This window comes from Nipponia nippon, unplaced genomic scaffold (genome assembly GCF_047370975.1).
Source record: "Nipponia nippon isolate SJK-2023a ecotype South Korea unplaced genomic scaffold, ASM4737097v1 scaffold_23, whole genome shotgun sequence".
NCBI lineage: Eukaryota > Metazoa > Chordata > Aves > Pelecaniformes > Threskiornithidae > Nipponia > Nipponia nippon.
In genome coordinates, this window is record NW_028262340.1 from 5,817,753 (window position 1) to 5,835,868 (window position 18,116).

The following is an 18,116-nucleotide window of genomic DNA, read 5'->3' on the forward strand; positions in this document are numbered from 1 at the left end:
AGCCAACCAATGTTCTGTTGATTTTTTCCAAAGCAGCAAATAGATTTGCAAGTGCATTTCATTTTGTAAAATGTCCACAGAAATGGCGTAGCTGTTTGACTGCAGAGACTGTGTGCTTTTAGAGGGCCAATTGGTAGTAAGCTTTCCCGGTTTTACTGAGTTTGCAGATTGAAACCTTGCGTATTAATGGATCCAGCAAGATTACGGCAGCCAACAAGATTGGGGAGAGAAGGTGTGCCCCAGATTGCTCTGTGGGAGCTGGAGAAATGGGTGTTGGTTTAGAAATTCTCTTGCTGTGACTCTTTCTTCTCCATTTCTGTTTCAATCAATAAGTTCTTTCAGGATCGCGTTACCCCATTGCAACAATCACATTCAGGTTTTTCATGAGGCTTGGGATTCTCAGGCTTGTTTGGTTTCTTTGCTGAGAAAATTAATAGGTGTTGATTTTCAGGGCAGCTGGAAATAATATATTTTTGCTTTGCTTGTACAATTGGAATTTCACAGCCCTGAGCCCCAGGTTTTCTCCCTGTTCGGTTAGAGGTGCTGCAAGGAGGTTTTGAGAGATGAGCTAAAACGCCAGAGTTTGTTTCCTCCCCTTCCTCGCTCACTGGGTTCCTCAAGCAAAGCTCTTATCTCCACATGCTCGAAAGCCAAAGCAGAGCAAGAACAATTTAGGACTGGGCGAAACTCAGTGCCCACTGATCTGAATGGGAAGCTATTTAAAGCTGTTTTCTCTCTTGTCTCTCTGAAGGTCAAGCAATACAGCCCTGTGTGGGGAGGGACTACGTGTTTTCTTGCTGGGAAGCGTGACTCGGGTTTCAGGAGGAGAGTCAGCATCTCCTCTCTCGTTTCTTTTTTTCATCTGCTTTCGGCTCAGCCTGCAGACTGTAGGGTTTAAGCGGAGCGTTAGCCCTTGCAGTGATGCAGAAGGTTATCTTTCAGTGGCAGCTGCCAGCACTGAGAGCGAGGGAGGTGCTGGCAGGCAGCTGAGCCGCGGTGGGTGCGAGGTGACTGCAGACACCGGTCTTCGTTTTATCTCCCTTTGGTGTTGCAGAAGGAAGAGGGGGAGGCGTGTGTGTAAAGGAGAGCGCATCACCCGACACGCGACTTCGGGGATTGTTAATTGGGTTTGCAGCAGGATATTCCCAGTTGTAAATGTAGCTCAGGTAGAAATGGGACTGAATGAAATTTTCGTAGGCTGTTCTGCAGGCACCATCAAGGACTGGCCGCGCTTACTGCTGCTTATATCTCATGGTAAATTCAATCTGTAATTGAAAAGAGGAAGAATGGGGTCGGAGAATGAAACCGCGCTGCTTCTGCCCAGAAAGGGACAAATGACATACAACACATACCATATGGCCTCGATATTGCCAGCGAGGGACAGCAGATAGTTCCCTCTTGCGTCCTCTCCAGTCTTCCATCAGGTGCTGCCTGGCTGGCGAAGGAGCGTACGCAGAGCAGGAATACGGACCCGGGATGGGGAGGGCTCGTGGCGGGTGTTTTGGTTTGTGAGCCATTGAGAAGGAGCCGGTTTTTGCTTTGCAGTGGACACGCTGTCGCAGCTGCAGCTCTTCCATCAAGTCATTAGGGTTCAGCCAGAAACATTTTTAGCCACAAATCACAAAATTATTTGTGACGCCTTCGTGCATTAAAAGAAATGTGCTCCAGGTGAAGTGAAAGCACTAGATGTGAATGCCTCAGGACCCTGGACGTGCCCTGTAGCGGAGGGGAATACTGTGTGATCAGGGGTGTCTTTGTGGGGAATCCAAAGGCCGCGGGGCTTTCCCACCCAGCGTCTGTGGTGGAGGGCTGGGATAAAAGGAAGGTGTGCGTTTCCATCCCTTCTGCCTTCGGCGCAGACCCCGTCCCTGTTCCCCGGAGCACTCATCTCTCTTGCCTTCGCAGCCGTCGGTCTGTCCAGCTGCCCGGAGCCCCCTGTTCCTGGGAACGGCCTGAAGATCGGCGAGCGCTATTTAGTGAACGATGTCGTCTCTTTCCAGTGCGAACCAGGCTACGCACTCCAGGTACTGAACGTTTTCCAACGAAAAGGATGAGAACAAGCACCTGGGATAGAGGGAGACCCTCCAAACCCCGTGTCTTGTTTTTCTCTCCTCCAGGGCCACTCTCACATTTCCTGCATGCCAGGCACCGTCCGCCGCTGGAATTACCCACCTCCGCTTTGCATTGGTAAGGCTCTTGTTCTTCTGTACCTAGCAGACAGTTATAGTACTTTTTAAAAAAAAATAAAAGGTAAAGGTCTGAGTTAGAGAACTGCAGGTTTGTTCTGGAAGCCAGATAGAGCGTGGAAAAATCTTTATTTGTTGCAAGGGGAAATTTCAACAAAAACATCCCCATCGGCCACCCAGAATGCTTTATTTTGAACGCTTAAAATGTGGCTATAGTATAAAACGTAAAATACAAAAAAGGTTTTTCTCAACAAAAATTCATTCTTAAGGGAAAACCTAAAGTTTCTTTATACTGAAAGCAGATTGGGTTGAGAGTTTTATTTTTATCTTAAGCAAAGATCTTAAGACTGTGGTTTATTTGTATGAAATGCATCATGATATCGCTAAAACTGCGGCTTTTACTGGAGCCTGTTTACATCCCAGGATCTCCGAACAGCACCACTTGGTGCCTTGCTGTCCCTGCTTCGGCGTCCAGCAGGTCCTACGTGACCAGCGAGAGCCAGGTCACTCATCAGGGCAGCGGTTTGCCCGCGGCCGCCTCTGAGGAGCGGGGCTGAGACTGCCGAGTGTGTCAGGCCTTTGGAGAAAAGGGCCGGGCAGTTGGTTTCCACCGTGGAAGAAGTAAGCCCTAGGAGAAGAGGCACAGAGGTGAAGGGAACTTGCTGGAGTTTTTGGATTATTTTCAGGATTTTGCTTTTAGCAAATCTAGATGTTTAATATTCATATTGCACATTTTACAGCTTTGAGAGAGACATTTATGCATTTAATAGCTTTAGTTAACAGTTATTTCAGGCTCCTGCTGTTCTAGCTTACATCATTTTGCTTTAAAGTAATTATAAGAGCTAACAGTTCTTTTATCTGATGATCTGCAGGCCAGGAATAAATAGAGACACATTTACAGCAGAATGACTGAGCTAAAGGGCTCATACCCACAGGAGTTGCTCTGAAAGAAATCAGAAGCCCTTCAGCTCAGCGTTAGAGCTGGGGGATCCCAGCATGGAGGAGGATCCCAATATTACCATCTAGTGATGACTAGCTCAGCAACTACAAGTTTCAAGTTTTCTTCTTTTAGTCGGTGTCGGTCACCCAGTTCAGTAGGATTTTGCCTGGTTGGGCCGGATCTACTAGGCACTATCACAGTGTAAACACTAGTGCAGTTTAATTCAGATTGTCTGGTTTTGGAAGGTCATGACCAAGTGCAGTGGCACAACCGCCCATCCGCCTGTCTGTTCATATCCCTCAGCTTGCAGCCCACTTGACTGAAAAAGGTCAGCCAGCTTCAGAGAGGCATAAACACGTCTCTGCAGCCAAGTGCAGGTCATCGCGAGTGACCGTCGTCTTTTACGGGGATGCTGCAGCACCCCGTGCTGGCAGTCCTGCGGCTCCTTGGCCTGTGCTACTCACACGCTGATCATTGCTTCCCTGGCGAAGCATGCTGATTTTCTTTTGGTCTACTTCATCCAAATGCTTGACTTCTAAATAATTTAGTAGTAGTTCTATTAAAGAGCCATTAAGAAGAAAAAGAAAGAGAAATCTTCTGGGAGGAACCTTGTTAGTAGCAAGTACACGCGTAATGAGGTACTGGACAAAGGGAATCTGTACCTGCGCTGGCAGAACGTGTTAGGAGTACACCTGGGTGTATCTGGCTGGATGGTATTACTGTAACAAGGCAGAGGTCATCCAGATAAGCATGAAAAGATGCTATCTATGCATAAATTTCATGTGATGCCTTTTGTAAACATTTTTTTTTGTGCTGTCATCTCTGGATCGCTTCTTGGTAAGGAATTTGCTTCAGTCAGTGTGCAAACACGGTGTTCTATATTTATCAGTAATTGCCCAGAGATTGACAAGTGTAGCAGTCAGGGTAGATCAGTTAACCACAAAAAGAAGTAGCAGTAACTGGAGTCAAAATAGGATCAGTCTGTTTCTTCACAGTAATTTTTTTAGGTGGTTAAAAATTCAAGCAAGTGCCGCATGCATGATGTGCGCTGTTACAATGTCTGCGGACAGAACAGAGCATCTGTCTCCCCTCTTGCAGCTCAGATCTGTCTCTCCCACTGTGATTGCCAGAACTGGATCTCTGGGTCCAGGCTTTTATCTCCGGAGGGCAGGAGAAAGGCACATGCATTAGTAATGCGGCCATGCAGCGCCTGGCAAACTTTATGCTCATTCCATAGTAGTCTTTCCTTTTTCTCTTCTTAGTTTTTAATTTCTTTATTTCCCACACAGCTGGCCGGCCATGACCATCATCCAGAGAGACCCATAAGCGATCCTGACCACTAACGCTGTTGATTTTACAGCCCAGTGTGGAGGAACAGCAGAAGAGATGGAAGGAGTGCTCCTGAGCCCAGGGTTCCCAGGAAACTATCCAAGCAACCTGGACTGCACCTGGAGGATATTGCTGCCAGTGGGGTTTGGTGAGACAGCTGGGTTTCGTTTGATGCTATCACAAAAGAGATGATAGGAAGATACCGACCCCGTTCAGTCAGTGCGTGCTCAGTGCGGGATGCATCGCTTGCCAAGATGAATTATAGAAACGCTGTTGTTTGACCTCCCGATCACACTTTCCATTAAAGATGCATTTGTATGGTGCTAGGAAATGATAAGTATTTTTTCAAAAGGTGATCACAGGTCACTGTGGAGCGTAACAGGTTGATACGGATCTGTGGGCACGCCTCTGAATCCGCTGTAACATCCTCCCTTAGTGTGCTTGCATACTTCCCTGTCTTGAACTACTCACGTTTGTAATAGCCTTACAACATCACCAGTTGCATCACCCTTTATGAATGTAACAAGTGACCAAAGCTTGTGTTGGGTTATGTCCTGCCTCAGCTTGAGTTCATGCCAGCATCAGCACATTCAAAATTAGGATCTCCCCAGCCATTAGTAAGAGAGAGATTTGCACACCTCCAGCTCAGCTCTCCTCCAGGCCAGCCCCATCAGGGTGCCTGATTGCCAGGAGGTGGAAGTATTGCACGCCTGGAAGAAGTGCTGACTCTCCGGGTTTCCCGAATTAACTCTCCTCCTCCTGCTGTAGCTGCCGTGTGCTGCTGGGGAGAAGAAACACCTGGCTCAGCCTGGCCGGGCACCGGAGCTGGCTACGCTCAGTTTGGCGAGGGGCGATCCGTGTAGCTCTGTGCTTGCCTTCCTGATTTCTCTGGTGTCAGGCAGAGGGAGAGGCGTACACAGGAGCTCCAGCAGCATGAAACTACGGTTGTTAAAAGTCTAAGCTTGTCTGAGACTAGCGGGACCCATATATCTACAGGCACCCTCCTGTACATTTACCTCCAACACGGTAAATGTACTCCTGCTGATTGACCAGTCTGTACTGGGCATCACTGGGTGAGTGGTGCCGATGTGCTGCGGCTTGGGTATAGCGTTAGAGGCAGACTGTTCCTTACTCCTCTCCAGGTGCTCACATCCAGTTCCTAAACTTCTCCACTGAGCCGAACCACGACTTTGTCGAAATCCGCAACGGGCCGTACGACACCAGTAACGTCATCGGGCGGTTCAGCGGCACCGACATCCCAGGCTCCCTCCTGTCGACATCTCACGAAACCACTGTGTACTTCCACAGCGACCACTCACAGAACAAGCCAGGCTTCAAGCTGGAATACCAAGGTAAGGAGACCACCAAGCAAGCAGCACTGGGACAATCCTGTCCCCGAGTGCTGATGGTGAGGGCAGGGGAGAGAGGGTAGGCATCACGGTTGTTGCTATTCTGTTGAATTAATTCCACGAGGACTTAATCCAAATGAGTGGAAAGGTGTTACATGAAGGCCATGCCTAATCCTAATAACTGGGATCTGTTCACCCAGGCTTATGCCTACGGCAAATAACAAATGTTCCTAGAGTGCTTTGTGACAGTGAAACGCCTTTGAATTAATTCCAGCCAGATTCACTTAGGTCTTGGCTCTGTCGACTGTTATGTGCAAAGAGAAGAGTCCTCAGCAGCCATGAGTTTGCTCTGGAATTTTGCAGCAGCTTTTCAGTCTCAAGCTGAAGTCCAAACGCATCCTTAGCTGCAGCCTAGCCCTGTGCTGGGGCAGGCTGGTGGAGGGAACCAGGTAAACAAGTAAATAGCCAAGTAATATAACAACAGGGCTGGCATGGATACCTGGCATACAAGTAGAGAAATAAGTTATTAAAATCAAAAGATGCCCTCAGTGCAGTTTTTGGAGATGATGGGGGAATGGAGGTACCTACCTTCTTGCCCAGCTCGAGTCCTCAGGCACCTCCCCAGTTCTGAATGTGGTGTCCTCCGAGCGGCGGCCGCCTCGGTCTCTGAAGCCAGCAGAGCAAGGCCCTGGAAGTGCTCCTTTTCGTACTGGAGGTACTGTTCTGTGAAGGTGCTGGATTGGGGCTGCCTGGGTGAGTCTTTGCCCTGTTGAAAGAGAACATGGACTTTTGGCCCCACCTGATCCTGTCTTTGCCAAACCCTTTGGTCTCCTCTGTCCACCTGTCCGTGGCATACGGGAATGCGAAGGGGCAAAGGATGCCCAGGAGGGCAGATCGCGTACTTCAAACTGAATACAATTAGGATGGGCTTTGCTGCGCAGCAGCTGGGAGCCGAGCGGTCCAGCTGCTGCCTGGGAGAGGGATCCGAGGAGTGGGAAGGATGGAGCATGTGTCTCCAGCCATGTGCTATGGCCAAGGACTGACAAAGGGCTGACTCCCCAGAAATAGCAATAAAAGCCTCTACTCATACTTAATTGAAAACATTAATTTTGTCTTGGCTGTCCTGTTCATGCGCCATATAATTCACGCGCTACTGCACAATTTAGGAAGGAATGTGCTCTGCGAGGCACTCTGGGTAATCTCATGGAAATTGCTATGCAAATTAGCTCTAGCAAGGCTGACCAATAATTTATAATGCCAGGTGGAACATGTTAACCAATTGACTCGCATTCGTCATCAGGGTTGTCCATGTTTTGTTGAAAAACAAGGCAGATTTCCCAATGAGAAGTGAAGCGCGGGGTGACTCTGCGAATACAGGCTGCGGGACCAGGGCGGACCCCAGTGCTCGCGTCCGAGGCTGCCACAAACCAGCAGCAGGGTTTTCTCTCAGCCTTCGTGCAGATGTGTGCACGGTTCGTTAAAGTTTATCTCCTTCAATTAAATCATTGTATGAGGAGGAAATAGCCAAGCGGCATGGTGGGTGTGCTGTTCCTGCTTTTGTGAGAAAATATGAAGTATGAAACATTCCTCATTTTCTTTTTTTCCAGCCTACGAGCTGCAGGAATGCCCTGACCCTGAACCTTTTGCTAATGGTGTCGTAAGAGGAGCCGGTTACAACGTTGGCCAGTCCATCTCTTTTGAGTGCCTGCCTGGCTACCAGCTGATCGGCCACCCCGTCCTGACCTGTCAGCACGGCACCAACAGGAACTGGGACCACCCGTTGCCCAGGTGTGAAGGTATGGCTTTGGGGTCACCCTGAGAGCACCCGGACGGTGGGGAGAGAAAAGGCTTCAGCTCTCTGTTCTTGGCCTCCTTACGAATCGTCGTTTTGTAATTGGGCTGAAAGTTTCTCTGGAAACAAAAGCATCGCTGGAGGCAGACTGGGAATGTGCACTTTGAATAAAGCCTCAGCCCCTGAGGTGCTGAAGCATGTTCTCAGTGAGTTGATGTTCAACATATTTCAGCCTCGTCAAAGTGAACATTTTGAACAGTTCAAAACCAAGGTGCATCTTTTGAGATAATGTGTTTGAATCTCACGCTGTGGGTGAGGACTGCCTCTAGCTGCCAGTCTCACTGCTGATGCCCGTGGGAGCTGCACTTTCCGAATGAAGCTTTTCAGAATGAAGCAGCCAGGGCGATTGTAATAATTATTTTTGTCTGCTTTATTTCTTCAACAATGTTCAGCTTCCGTTGATTTAGCATTGGTAAATAAAAACGGTCCCTGGTAAAAGACCCTTGCAGCTCTGGGGGCTCGTAGTGTGGGCAGATTGTGTCCCTGTCGAGTCTCCTTAGCGTGGCAATGATGGCATCGCCAGAATGATCCGGATGGGCGTTCTGCAGTAACCTTGCAAGGTCTCCTTTGTGAAGGAGAGGACCCTGCAGGCTGAAGGAGTGGATCTATGTTCTAGGCATCAAAGCTCAGATTTACAAATTCTCTTTTCAAACCCCAATAGGGCTGTTTCAGCCTTTCATCCTTTGGGCCAACGGACTGAGTTTTGTGTCGTTTACTTTAGAAGGTTTTCATATGAACCCTGAAGAAGTTCAAGACTGCTTATTGAAGATTTCCCACCGCGTTTCCCAGGAGCACTGACCTTTATCCCAGCCTCTTCACAGCACTTGCTCTGCAAGAACTGTGCACTGGGGAAAGAGAGGGAGAGGTGATATTTTTCCTCTTTTAAGTCCTAAGTCCTTGAACCCCAGAGAACACAAAGCGTGAAGAACCGAATCCTCAGCTGCTCTTTCACTGACCCCAGCAATGCAACAGAGATGTGTGTTAGCTGGGAGGCTGTCCAGTGCTCAGCTGGGTGCTGCTGGTAAGGTGGGGAGCTGGTGGCAGCAGGATTATGCCCTTATCTACCTCAGGCATCAGCTCAGCCAGCTACAACCATCCACTTCTTCCTTCTTTATTGTGTTTCTAAGTAGCTTTCTTGTTCTGCAGCGCTCCTGATAGCACAGAGGGGTGAGGGGTTAGGTACGTTTTGGACCATTTGCTTTTTTTCTCTGTGTGCACATCTGGTGGGCTCCTAGTGCTGTTAAAGTCCGTGCAGAACTTTCCTTTTCTAGCTGTTTCCTTAAATGGTCCATTTTTGCATAGCAGCAAGCAGTGAGGACTGACTGCCTTAGGCTAACCACCTCACCTTTCCCACGCAGGTCACAGCTGAAAGCCCTTTTAATTAAAAGAGAAGCTGTAATTCTAAAATACATGCACAGAAGCCGAGGTTTCCAGCACCACTCCAGGGAGTTTTTCCAGTGACCAGCAGGCTGCCTGCTGCTTTGCAGGGCAGAAAGGAACTTGGCCCCCAAGGTTCCTTGGGTGTTTGTTTCAGAAAATGAGTATGTGGAGTTATATAAATACACATGCTTTTCTCAGCTTGACAGACCACGTGAGTAAGCAGAGCAGAACCAGGCAGGGAATATATGGAGCTTGGCTCTAACCTCACATCTGGAACATCAAGTCAGGGCCAGGGTGGTAGAAGTCTGTGGAGCTACGCCTGTACGAATCAGAGTGAGTGTTCAGCACTGCGCCTGAATTAATAAGTTGTGTTGGGAGGGAGAATGTGTTGGCCTAAGCCAAGGTTTGGGTTAACACAGCTACGTGGCTTGTAGAGCAGAGCTGGCTCAGGCAGATGACGCCGCCTGCACTTATCCCCGTGCCTTCGGTTGTTGCAGGTTGCCAGTAACACACTGCAGATGTTGTCATCGTTTCCATTGAACTTCTGTGCCAGAGAGGTCCAGAAGCTGATGCATGTACATGGGACTTTCAAACCTAGGGACCTGCTGTGGCCCTCCTGCGTTGCCTTCAGCAGGACGTCATCTTTCTCTCCCTCTTTTTTGCTGCCCAGGCTGTTTCTGATTGCCTCTCTTTAGTTTGGAAGTTCATTTGGACCTGGAAGATACCTAGTGCAATAGAACTGTCGTCTTGATTAATGAATTGGATGCTGCTGTCATACAAATCATCATTTCCCCCCTGCTCAGCTGTACTCTGTGAAAAGCCAGCTGCTCGGTGGCTCTGGTCCAGGCCGTGCTGTATGAACAAGTGGATAGATTTGCCCACTGGTGTGATCTCGTCAGGAGCTGTATTTTCCATGCATGGGTGCAGACAGCTGGTGGAACCCAAAGGCTCTTACTAGGGCATAAGACAGAGTTTATTTGTGCACCTGGCTATCACATCTGTACAAAACACCCTGGCAGTCTCCTTTCAGCTCTGAAGCACTTAATAATAAATTTATTGTAATGGAATGAAGTTGAAAACGTTAGATGTGGTTGTAGCAGTTATGAATTATTCCGAGGCAAGCTAGGCCAAGGTTTTGGGGCTGGATCCTCCAGGATTGCTATCTTTGTATCCAAAATAAAGGAAAGAAAAATGGGAAATAGAGGATCTTTAAAAGTGATTGTCTGGGGGGATATTTCTTCATCAGGTTTGTGTTTCTGTTTGATTGCCTGCAGTGCCTTGTGGGGGGAACATCACCACCCAAAATGGTACAGTTTACTCTCCTGGCTTCCCCAACCAGTACCCCAATTCCCAGGACTGCACTTGGCTTCTCACAGTGCCGGTGGGATACGGAATCCATCTCAACTTCACTCTGCTGCAAACAGAGCCCTACAACGATTTCATCACTGTTTGGTGGGTACAGCAGAGGCGTGAGGACTGACTAGGGTTGCTACTAAGGCTCCATTTCAGAAAGATGCTCTGGCTGATAAATCGAGCACCCATTGCTGCGGTGCGTGGGTAGTGCTGTGTCTGAGAGTAGGAGTATCCTCTGGGGACACCGGGGTGAGGATTTGGAATTTTTAAACTCCACGTGCTTGATAGGGCCTTTAGATTGAGGACCATGTGCTGCAAGGGGCTAACAAATTGGACAAGGTGACTGTCTCCAAATGCTGTTAATGTTGCATTCCTGAAAAATGCAGGCAGGGAGTGCAAGGTCAGTGAAGGGAACGATCGCTGAATGACTAGGCTGCTCATGCCAAGTGATGGCAATGTCATCCTTTGGGTCTAGAGAGGAGTCTGTGCAGGAATCCGTAGCTTTCGTGGTGCTTTTGCCTCGGTGTTGTGCAGCTCACAGAGAGTAGTCCCACCCTTGGCCATATAGCAGTGCCTGTAAGACCTTATATAGGTCTTCCTTGCCATTAATTTCTGTGATCAGCAGCAGTTAAAAATGAGGCACATCAGCCCCCGCGGTGCCTGGGATTAGCAGTCACTGTCTCACTGGTTTGCCCCAGTTACCGTGAGTGGGGCTGAGCTGCCGGGGGGTGCAGACTGGCGTCCCGGCTGCGGCGGGAGGGTGGTCGGCGGCAGAGCCCCGCTCGTCCTGCTGGGTGCTCTCATCAGCCTGTCCCTTCATCTCCAAAATGCTCTGCTGAGTGGAATAAGGAAACATCTCCTGGGAAGCCTGAGGGGCTTTACAGAGGAGACTTTATGAATGGTAAACAGGGTCTTTATCTCAAGCTGAATTTAGTTGAAACGAATCTTGTTCGGACTCACATAATAGGAATTGCCTTTCACTTCTGATTTCTCTCACAGACATTTTCTGGGGCTCATTTTTTTTCCTTTTGCACTTTACCGATGGCTACCTGTCTATGGATAGAGGCTGAATGCAGAAAAAGCCGTTGGTAAATCATTTACATTTACCAATGTCCTCTTCTGGTTTTTCTTTTGCAATCCTTGACACGCAGCCCTACAATCCAAGCTGATCTCCCAGACTGCAGAGGCAGCGCTGGGATGCGTTAGGCACCAGAACTGTCTGCGACCCCCACCTGCCTTTTAAATAGCAGCAACTGGGAACTGTGACCTCTGATGTAAAATGGGCGCAACTCTGCTGCGGTTAATGAAGTGGCACTGATTTCTTCACCCCAGGAGCCTTACAGGCTGGATCTTCCTTTCCTACTTGGAGAAGGGAAGAGAAATGGCATATTATCAACTTCAGTCAGCCAAGGGAGCACACAGAGCTGCATTGGCTAAAAAGCTTGTGGCCAAATTCTTCAGCTTGTAGCACTCAATCAATATCTGATGTTTAAAATATCTAAGTGTCTGCTGTGCAAACAGGGAGTGAAACCCCTTTGGAAAACTGGCCCTAATTCTTCAAGTTCTGAGGTTAAAAATGAAGTTTATGTTTGTAATTGTCTACTGGGTAAGCACTGCACTGCCAGAGAAAATTGCCCTGGTTATAGCGGAGTGGAGAGGGGGGCTGGGAGTCCAGGTCAGCTCCCCAGGGAGCTGCTGAGAATATATATAGATGTAGAAAAGGGAGGACAAGGAGGGAAGAGCAGGAAGGAGCTCCTGTGCATGCAGCGTAGGAGGTTGGTTGTTGTCTAGGATTAAAGACATGTAGTAATGCTCTTTTCTTGTGTTTCTGACGTGATTTTAGGGATGGTCCACAGCAAACAGCCCCACAGCTTGGTGTGTTCACTGGCAACTCTGCTAAGAAATCAGCCCAAAGCTCTTCCAATCAGGTCCTGATGAAATTCCACAGTGATGCCGCCAACGGAGGGATTTTTGCCATTTATTTCTACGGTCTGTATCGCTTACTGAGCAACGCGTGCTTTGTACCTGCCTGTGGGATGCGGAGGGGCATGGATCAGTTGTGGCTTGTTGTGGAGAGAGCTAGTTCTGGGGAAGAGAAGATGTGAAAAAAATACCCTTTTACCTGAAATCTTCCACAAAGGAAATCTTCCCAGCTGAGCGCTGGCAAGTGGTCCCACAGTCTGTGCAGATGTGGAAATCCATCTGTAACGTTGTGATAATTCAAGCATGGATCAAGTGCTTGCAAACTAACAGCCGTGCCAACCCTACACCCCTCTCAAGGTGATGCCTGTAAATAAGGTCCTCTCCATGGCAGATCCCATTATGGATAGCTCCGCTTTGTTTACCTAAAACTCTCCTTCCCTCCAGTGTTGGCTGGATGCAGTATTGTCTTTCCAATGCTACGCTGAACCAGTTGGGTCATCTTGGTGGCCTGTTCTAAATGGCATCTGTGTTCCAGCTGAGAGGTGACTTCATTCCTGTGGGGAGGAAAAGGGTTCCTGTAAATCCCTGAATTACGTGGGGGTTCTTTGGTGTGAGTGCAGCTCACGCTAGAGAGATGTTGGGTATTACATTGAAATGAGAGTATTTGCTTTCCACCAGTAAACAAGAGCCCAACTTTAAATTGGATTAGCTAACAAGTTCCTACGGCAGTACTGGGATTTTGGAAAGTGCAAGTGGAGGCCTCCTCTTGCTTCGATAATTTCCTGGCAACAACGTCAACAAAGTGTTACGTGAATTACACGATGAATCTGTGCAGAATGTCTTAGCTTATGTTCAGTTCCAAAAGGCAAGTATTATACAGATAGGCTGAATTTAAAGAATGTTTGCTAGGCTTCGGAGGGAATTGGTTTACTGCTGCAAAACACTGTAAGATTTATGTTACTAGACAATGGTGCGTATATAACAGTTATGCAAAAAATTATGGTTTAGGCAGTTTGGCTCAGAAATGAGCAGTATGTAAGCACTGCTGCAGTTCAGCAAATGCTTCCTTTTGTAATATGAATTAGATACTATCATTGCTGTGGTTAGAGCCCATCAGCATATGTTGCCGTTCTCTGATTTTGATAGCACTTTATACTGATGTTTCTTCAGCTTATAGTTTATGTGGGGTAGAAAGCCACTCGCAGGCTTGAGAGGTCTGGGGTTGGTGCTGGTAGGTATCGGTGCAGGCCAGCAGCCTTTTATAACTTTTTAACCAGCTGGGCACTCTGGCAACTGCTTGGCCTTTTATTAAGGTGTCATTTACTGGCTTATTGCTCCCTTATACACGGGGCTTCAGTATAAAGCCTAACACCAAAGATGTGATTGCCTCCAGGGTGAGATTCTTCCCTCCTTCCCAGGCTCTCGCTCTGCCTGCGGTGCCTTGCACACCGAGAAGGGCGCGGGAGGAAGGGGGGAAGTTTTCACGCCGGGCGGTTCAATCTTTGGCATCGCCCTTTGGGGTGCAAGTGCGGGATATGCAATTTCCTCGGGATCTACAGCGATGTATATTTTCATTTCTGGGTCTGCATGCTGGCAGATCTAGGACATAGGAGACGTCCTCCTTCAGCTTTAAATTGTCTTTTCCTGTACAGGGATGGTCAGCGCCACGTTAGAGAACCATTGCCCTTTTAAATGCCTGCAAAGAAGCGTTTCCTTAGGGTGGAGGAAGGGAAACAAAAGAATGATTCACAGAGCTTAAAGATTCAATAGCATCCCTTGAAAAATGATGATGTTGCACCTATTATTAAATGGGTTAGTTCAGGTGCTAGCGCGGGCTGATGTGTGAGCGTGATGGGAAAGGGTTTTATGGCACAGTAACTCAAGGGGGTCCCAGTGTGGTTTCAAGGACGGGACTCTGTTTTGTCCTGGTGAGAACAAATGGATGTGCCGTGGAAAGGAGCTTTACCGGTGCTGTATCACCCATATGCTGAAGCCATCTTAATCACGCCTCTGTATTGAAATATGGCCCATTAAGGAGAGGAGATTAATGCTGTAAATGCTGGGTTATCTTTCCACTTCAATAGATGCTGTCAAGCACTTTTTAAACAGCATTCAATTTAAATTTTTGTTACGGTTTCCTTTCCTTCTTTCCCCACGGTCAAACATCTGTTTAAAAGATGGCAAATAAGTGTGTCCCCTCCTGGGACGGCTCTTTGCTGTGTAGCAGAAGGGTTCTCCCCTGCTGCCTCTCGCTCCTCTCCGTCCCACGTGCGGGCTCTCCCAGCTCCTCTGCTCATCCGTTCTCTTTACTCCCGTGGTGGATGGCAAAGAAGGGGCTGACTGTCCGAATTACAGAGCTGGCGCTTTCCTTTGGCACCCCCCCATCCCTGGCTGAGTTTAGTTCACTGTAGTGGCTTGTGTTTGGTTTTTCCTCCCCTTCGCACACATGGGATACGTAAGCCCATCCCTCGCACTAACCCGAAGTGGCTGCGTTCCCTCCAGCCCATTCCCTGGACCTCCAAACGTCACGTTTTTCCCCACATCTTTTGGGAAAGTATTATCCAACCCCGGGTTAGGGGGTGAGGCAATTGGGGTGAGACGATGGGGCGTCTACTTCTTTACATGTGTATTTAAGCATCATCATAAGCCGCAGTAAGGTTGCCGCCAGGACTGCCAGCCTTGCCGTGGTGTGAAGAGGTTGACATTGTGGAGTTAGTAAGAATTAATATTCGGTGGCAGCTTGAGCTCCAGTATCTTAAATTAAAGGGCTGATATAAATTTCAGAGGAAGTTATGCTTGTCCAGGGTCAGGTGCAGGGGGAGCAGAGATGCAGAGAAGTGCTGAGCAAATAGCAGAAAATGTCTTTCATTAATATTCATTTAGTTCCCGGTACCATATTTTCAATTTAACTGTGCTCACAGCTCTCGTGTGTTTATTTTCATAAGCAGCACAGTGCTCAAGCCTTATGCACCCGCATGCTTGTAAGCGGTGCGTTTGTTTTGCTCAGTGTTAGCTGTTCTTTAATTTTTGGTGGAAAATTTTCTATTTGCAATGCATTTGGTCAGGTGCCTGAGCCATAAGGAATTGTTTCTGCTCCTCAACTGGATTTCTTCTTCCCGTTCAGCCACATGGCACCCTGGATAAAACACCTAATTGGGAACGAGTACAAGGGCTCCCTGTTTTGCCTTCCGTGAGGCACTGCCTTCAGCCTTGCATTAGGTTACTTTGTGAACTGCAAGCTACATATAGGATTTGCGGTTGAAAACGTTAGCGCTCCTGGAATTATTTGCAGAAGAAATTAATGAATAATTCCAAGCTAAAAGTAAATCAGTGAGTTTTGCGATCTCTGTTCAAGGACAGGCGGTAAGGATGAAATTCCCTGAATAATGACTGCTGGAGCAGTCTGAGACTCTGCCTCTTCTGTCCTGGACCTCATTCCACTGAGGTCACCCAGATCTCCTCTCTTAGTATCCCAAAAGGTGCCGTAACGTTGCCTCACGTCCGCATCCGTCAGCCATCCTTCAGTCTTCACCCAAAAGGACTGACACTGTCTGGGCACCTGCATCTCCACAGACTGACAAAAATCTGTTTCCTATGAGGTGTAAGAAACTGGAGGAAGCTGCTTTGGGGTACCAATACCTGGAGCCGCCTCTGTAGGGTTTGGAGGGGAAGGGGCTGGATGCACTTTTGCCAGTTCGGTCTCTTTGTGGAGAGGGAGGATTTGCTCTGATGTCTGTTATGCTTAGCACCGAGACGGCCGTGGCTGCCTTCACCCCCAGCTTAACATCTGCTGCTCTTCCTTTGCTGTTTCAGCCTACCAGCTCTTCAGATGTCAGCCTCCGACCATCGTTCCCAACGCAGAAATCGTCACCGAGAACGAAGAATTTAACATAGGTAGCCTCTCCCAGTCCTCTTAGCCCTTCTTCCCCCCAGTGCTGGGAATGCCCGCAGAAGACACGTGTGTTGTCACCCCGTGGCTGGAGCTTCAGGAGACCTCTTCACACGTGTAATTGCGTGTGGCCTGGGGAGCTGTGCGTGACCTTGCTCAACGTCCAGCATTCACACGCAGTCAAACTGATGCAATTGTCCCGAGGCTTTTCCTCTCTGCTAGTACAGAAGAAGTGGTTTGGCTTTTGTGAAAGCCCTGAGCTTGTTCGGAAATGTTCAGAAATCTTGGCCACAGTAATAGTTTTCAGGTGTTTCAAACAAAGCATTGTGTGAAAGCTGAGAGGCCGTTATTCTTTTTTTGAGAACCTTTCACCCATATCGACTGTGCTTTTTGTATTTTTTTGCTGCTGTTCACGGTTACATCCCCATTTTTAAGTGTCTGCAACCAGTGAAGTAGCTGTGATTTTTTTTTTTTTTTAAAGTAGCTTTCCTCAGTGTCTGCTCTCTTTGAGGATAGTCTCCACCTGAAATAGCTTGCACAAATCATAATAGTCGCAGCAGCATGACAGCAGTTTATCCCAACTGAGACTCCAGCATGCCTTTCGACACCTTTTATTTCTGCATGGTCATGCCAGAGCTTGATGGCAGAGGCACGTTTGAGAGGTCTCTGCGCCCCGTGGTACCCTGTTCCCAGGCCACGGTTCAGCCTTAATGAATTGATCTTTCCCTTGAGTCAAGATGTTTTCTGTCTCTGTGTGTAGGTGACATAGTGAGGTACAGATGCCTTCCTGGCTTTACCCTGATTGGAAATGAAATCCTGACCTGCAAACTAGGCACTCATCTCCAGTTTGAAGGACCTCCACCCACGTGTGAAGGTAAAGCCGGGAGTGCCCAGCACGGCAGCCAAAGCTTTGCTACCCAGAGACTGCTGCAAAATGGGGGGGCTTGCTAAGGGAGGGAGCAAGCCGGGTGGGAGCGGGGGAGGCTTCCTTGCACATACGGCATCTTTGGGGTTAGTTCTCAGATCTCCAGGGTCCCAGTGGTGCAAAACCACCCGTCAGGACCAAGCGAGGAGGGCAGCGAGACACCTCTGTGCAGGGGAGGGCTGTTCTCCCAACCTGCCTTGCAGCCTGTCCCGGGGCCAAGCACCTTGGCTAGGCTCAAGCAACAACCAGCAAATACTGGTGAGAGATTTGCTGGGTGATTTATTGCAACACCCTCTGATAAATGATAGGGAAAGTTCCTCCACCCCCCACTGTCTCTGGGGAATTTACTGGGTCTCCGCGCCTTCCAAGGGGGTTTGCCTTGCATTGGGTGCCCTGGATTATACCCCAAGCCCCCGGTTCTGGAAGGCACTTCAAGCTTGTATTTTCTTGAACAGGGACTGAGCAGAGGTCTGACACACTGCGTGTCTGACTGCATTCACAAAGTCATTAAAACAGTCACCCAAATGTCCTTACCCTGGGAGGCGGGGAGGGGTTCTGCACTGACAGTTTGCTGGGGACACGTGAACAGCCAAAGGAAGAGCAGGCTGCAGCGCAGTGAGCTCCTCCGGCAAGGCAATCCTGCGAGGAACAGCTTCTCTATTAGTGCCACAGAATGTATTACATGGGAGAAAAATGAAAGCCCCAAGCACGCTGCGTTGTACACCTTGCTGCTGCTCAGGAGGGATCCCAAAGATGTTTCCGTGCTACCATGTTACCTTATTTATCCTCTGGATTCCTGCTGGTGCTTTCGTTCACTCCAGCCGTGATTATTTCATCTCCTTCATTCCCTCCTATCTGAACATTTTTACCATATAATGGGATATTTTTCTATAGCTTTATTCTCTCTGAAATAGCATGAACTGAAGGAGAGAAAGGGAGGTCATTCAATTATTTACTGATGGTTGTTAGCCTGGGGGTAAAGGGACTGCT

General features: G+C 48.5%; 1 protein-coding gene across 1 annotated transcript in view; it reads left to right on the plus strand.

Annotated features, from left to right (window-relative positions):
- The window catches only part of CSMD2 (CUB and Sushi multiple domains 2), a 345,266-nt gene that overhangs the window by 281,500 nt on the left and 45,650 nt on the right, over positions 1-18,116 (plus strand). The window contains exons 39-47 of the mRNA XM_087760834.1: positions 1,906-2,024; positions 2,118-2,187; positions 4,487-4,603; positions 5,598-5,807; positions 7,412-7,600; positions 10,311-10,488; positions 12,233-12,378; positions 16,126-16,206; positions 16,962-17,075. Of these exons, the coding sequence (XP_087616960.1) occupies positions 1,906-2,024; positions 2,118-2,187; positions 4,487-4,603; positions 5,598-5,807; positions 7,412-7,600; positions 10,311-10,488; positions 12,233-12,378; positions 16,126-16,206; positions 16,962-17,075 (1,224 nt within the window). The remainder of the gene's footprint in view (positions 1-1,905; positions 2,025-2,117; positions 2,188-4,486; positions 4,604-5,597; positions 5,808-7,411; positions 7,601-10,310; positions 10,489-12,232; positions 12,379-16,125; positions 16,207-16,961; positions 17,076-18,116) is intronic.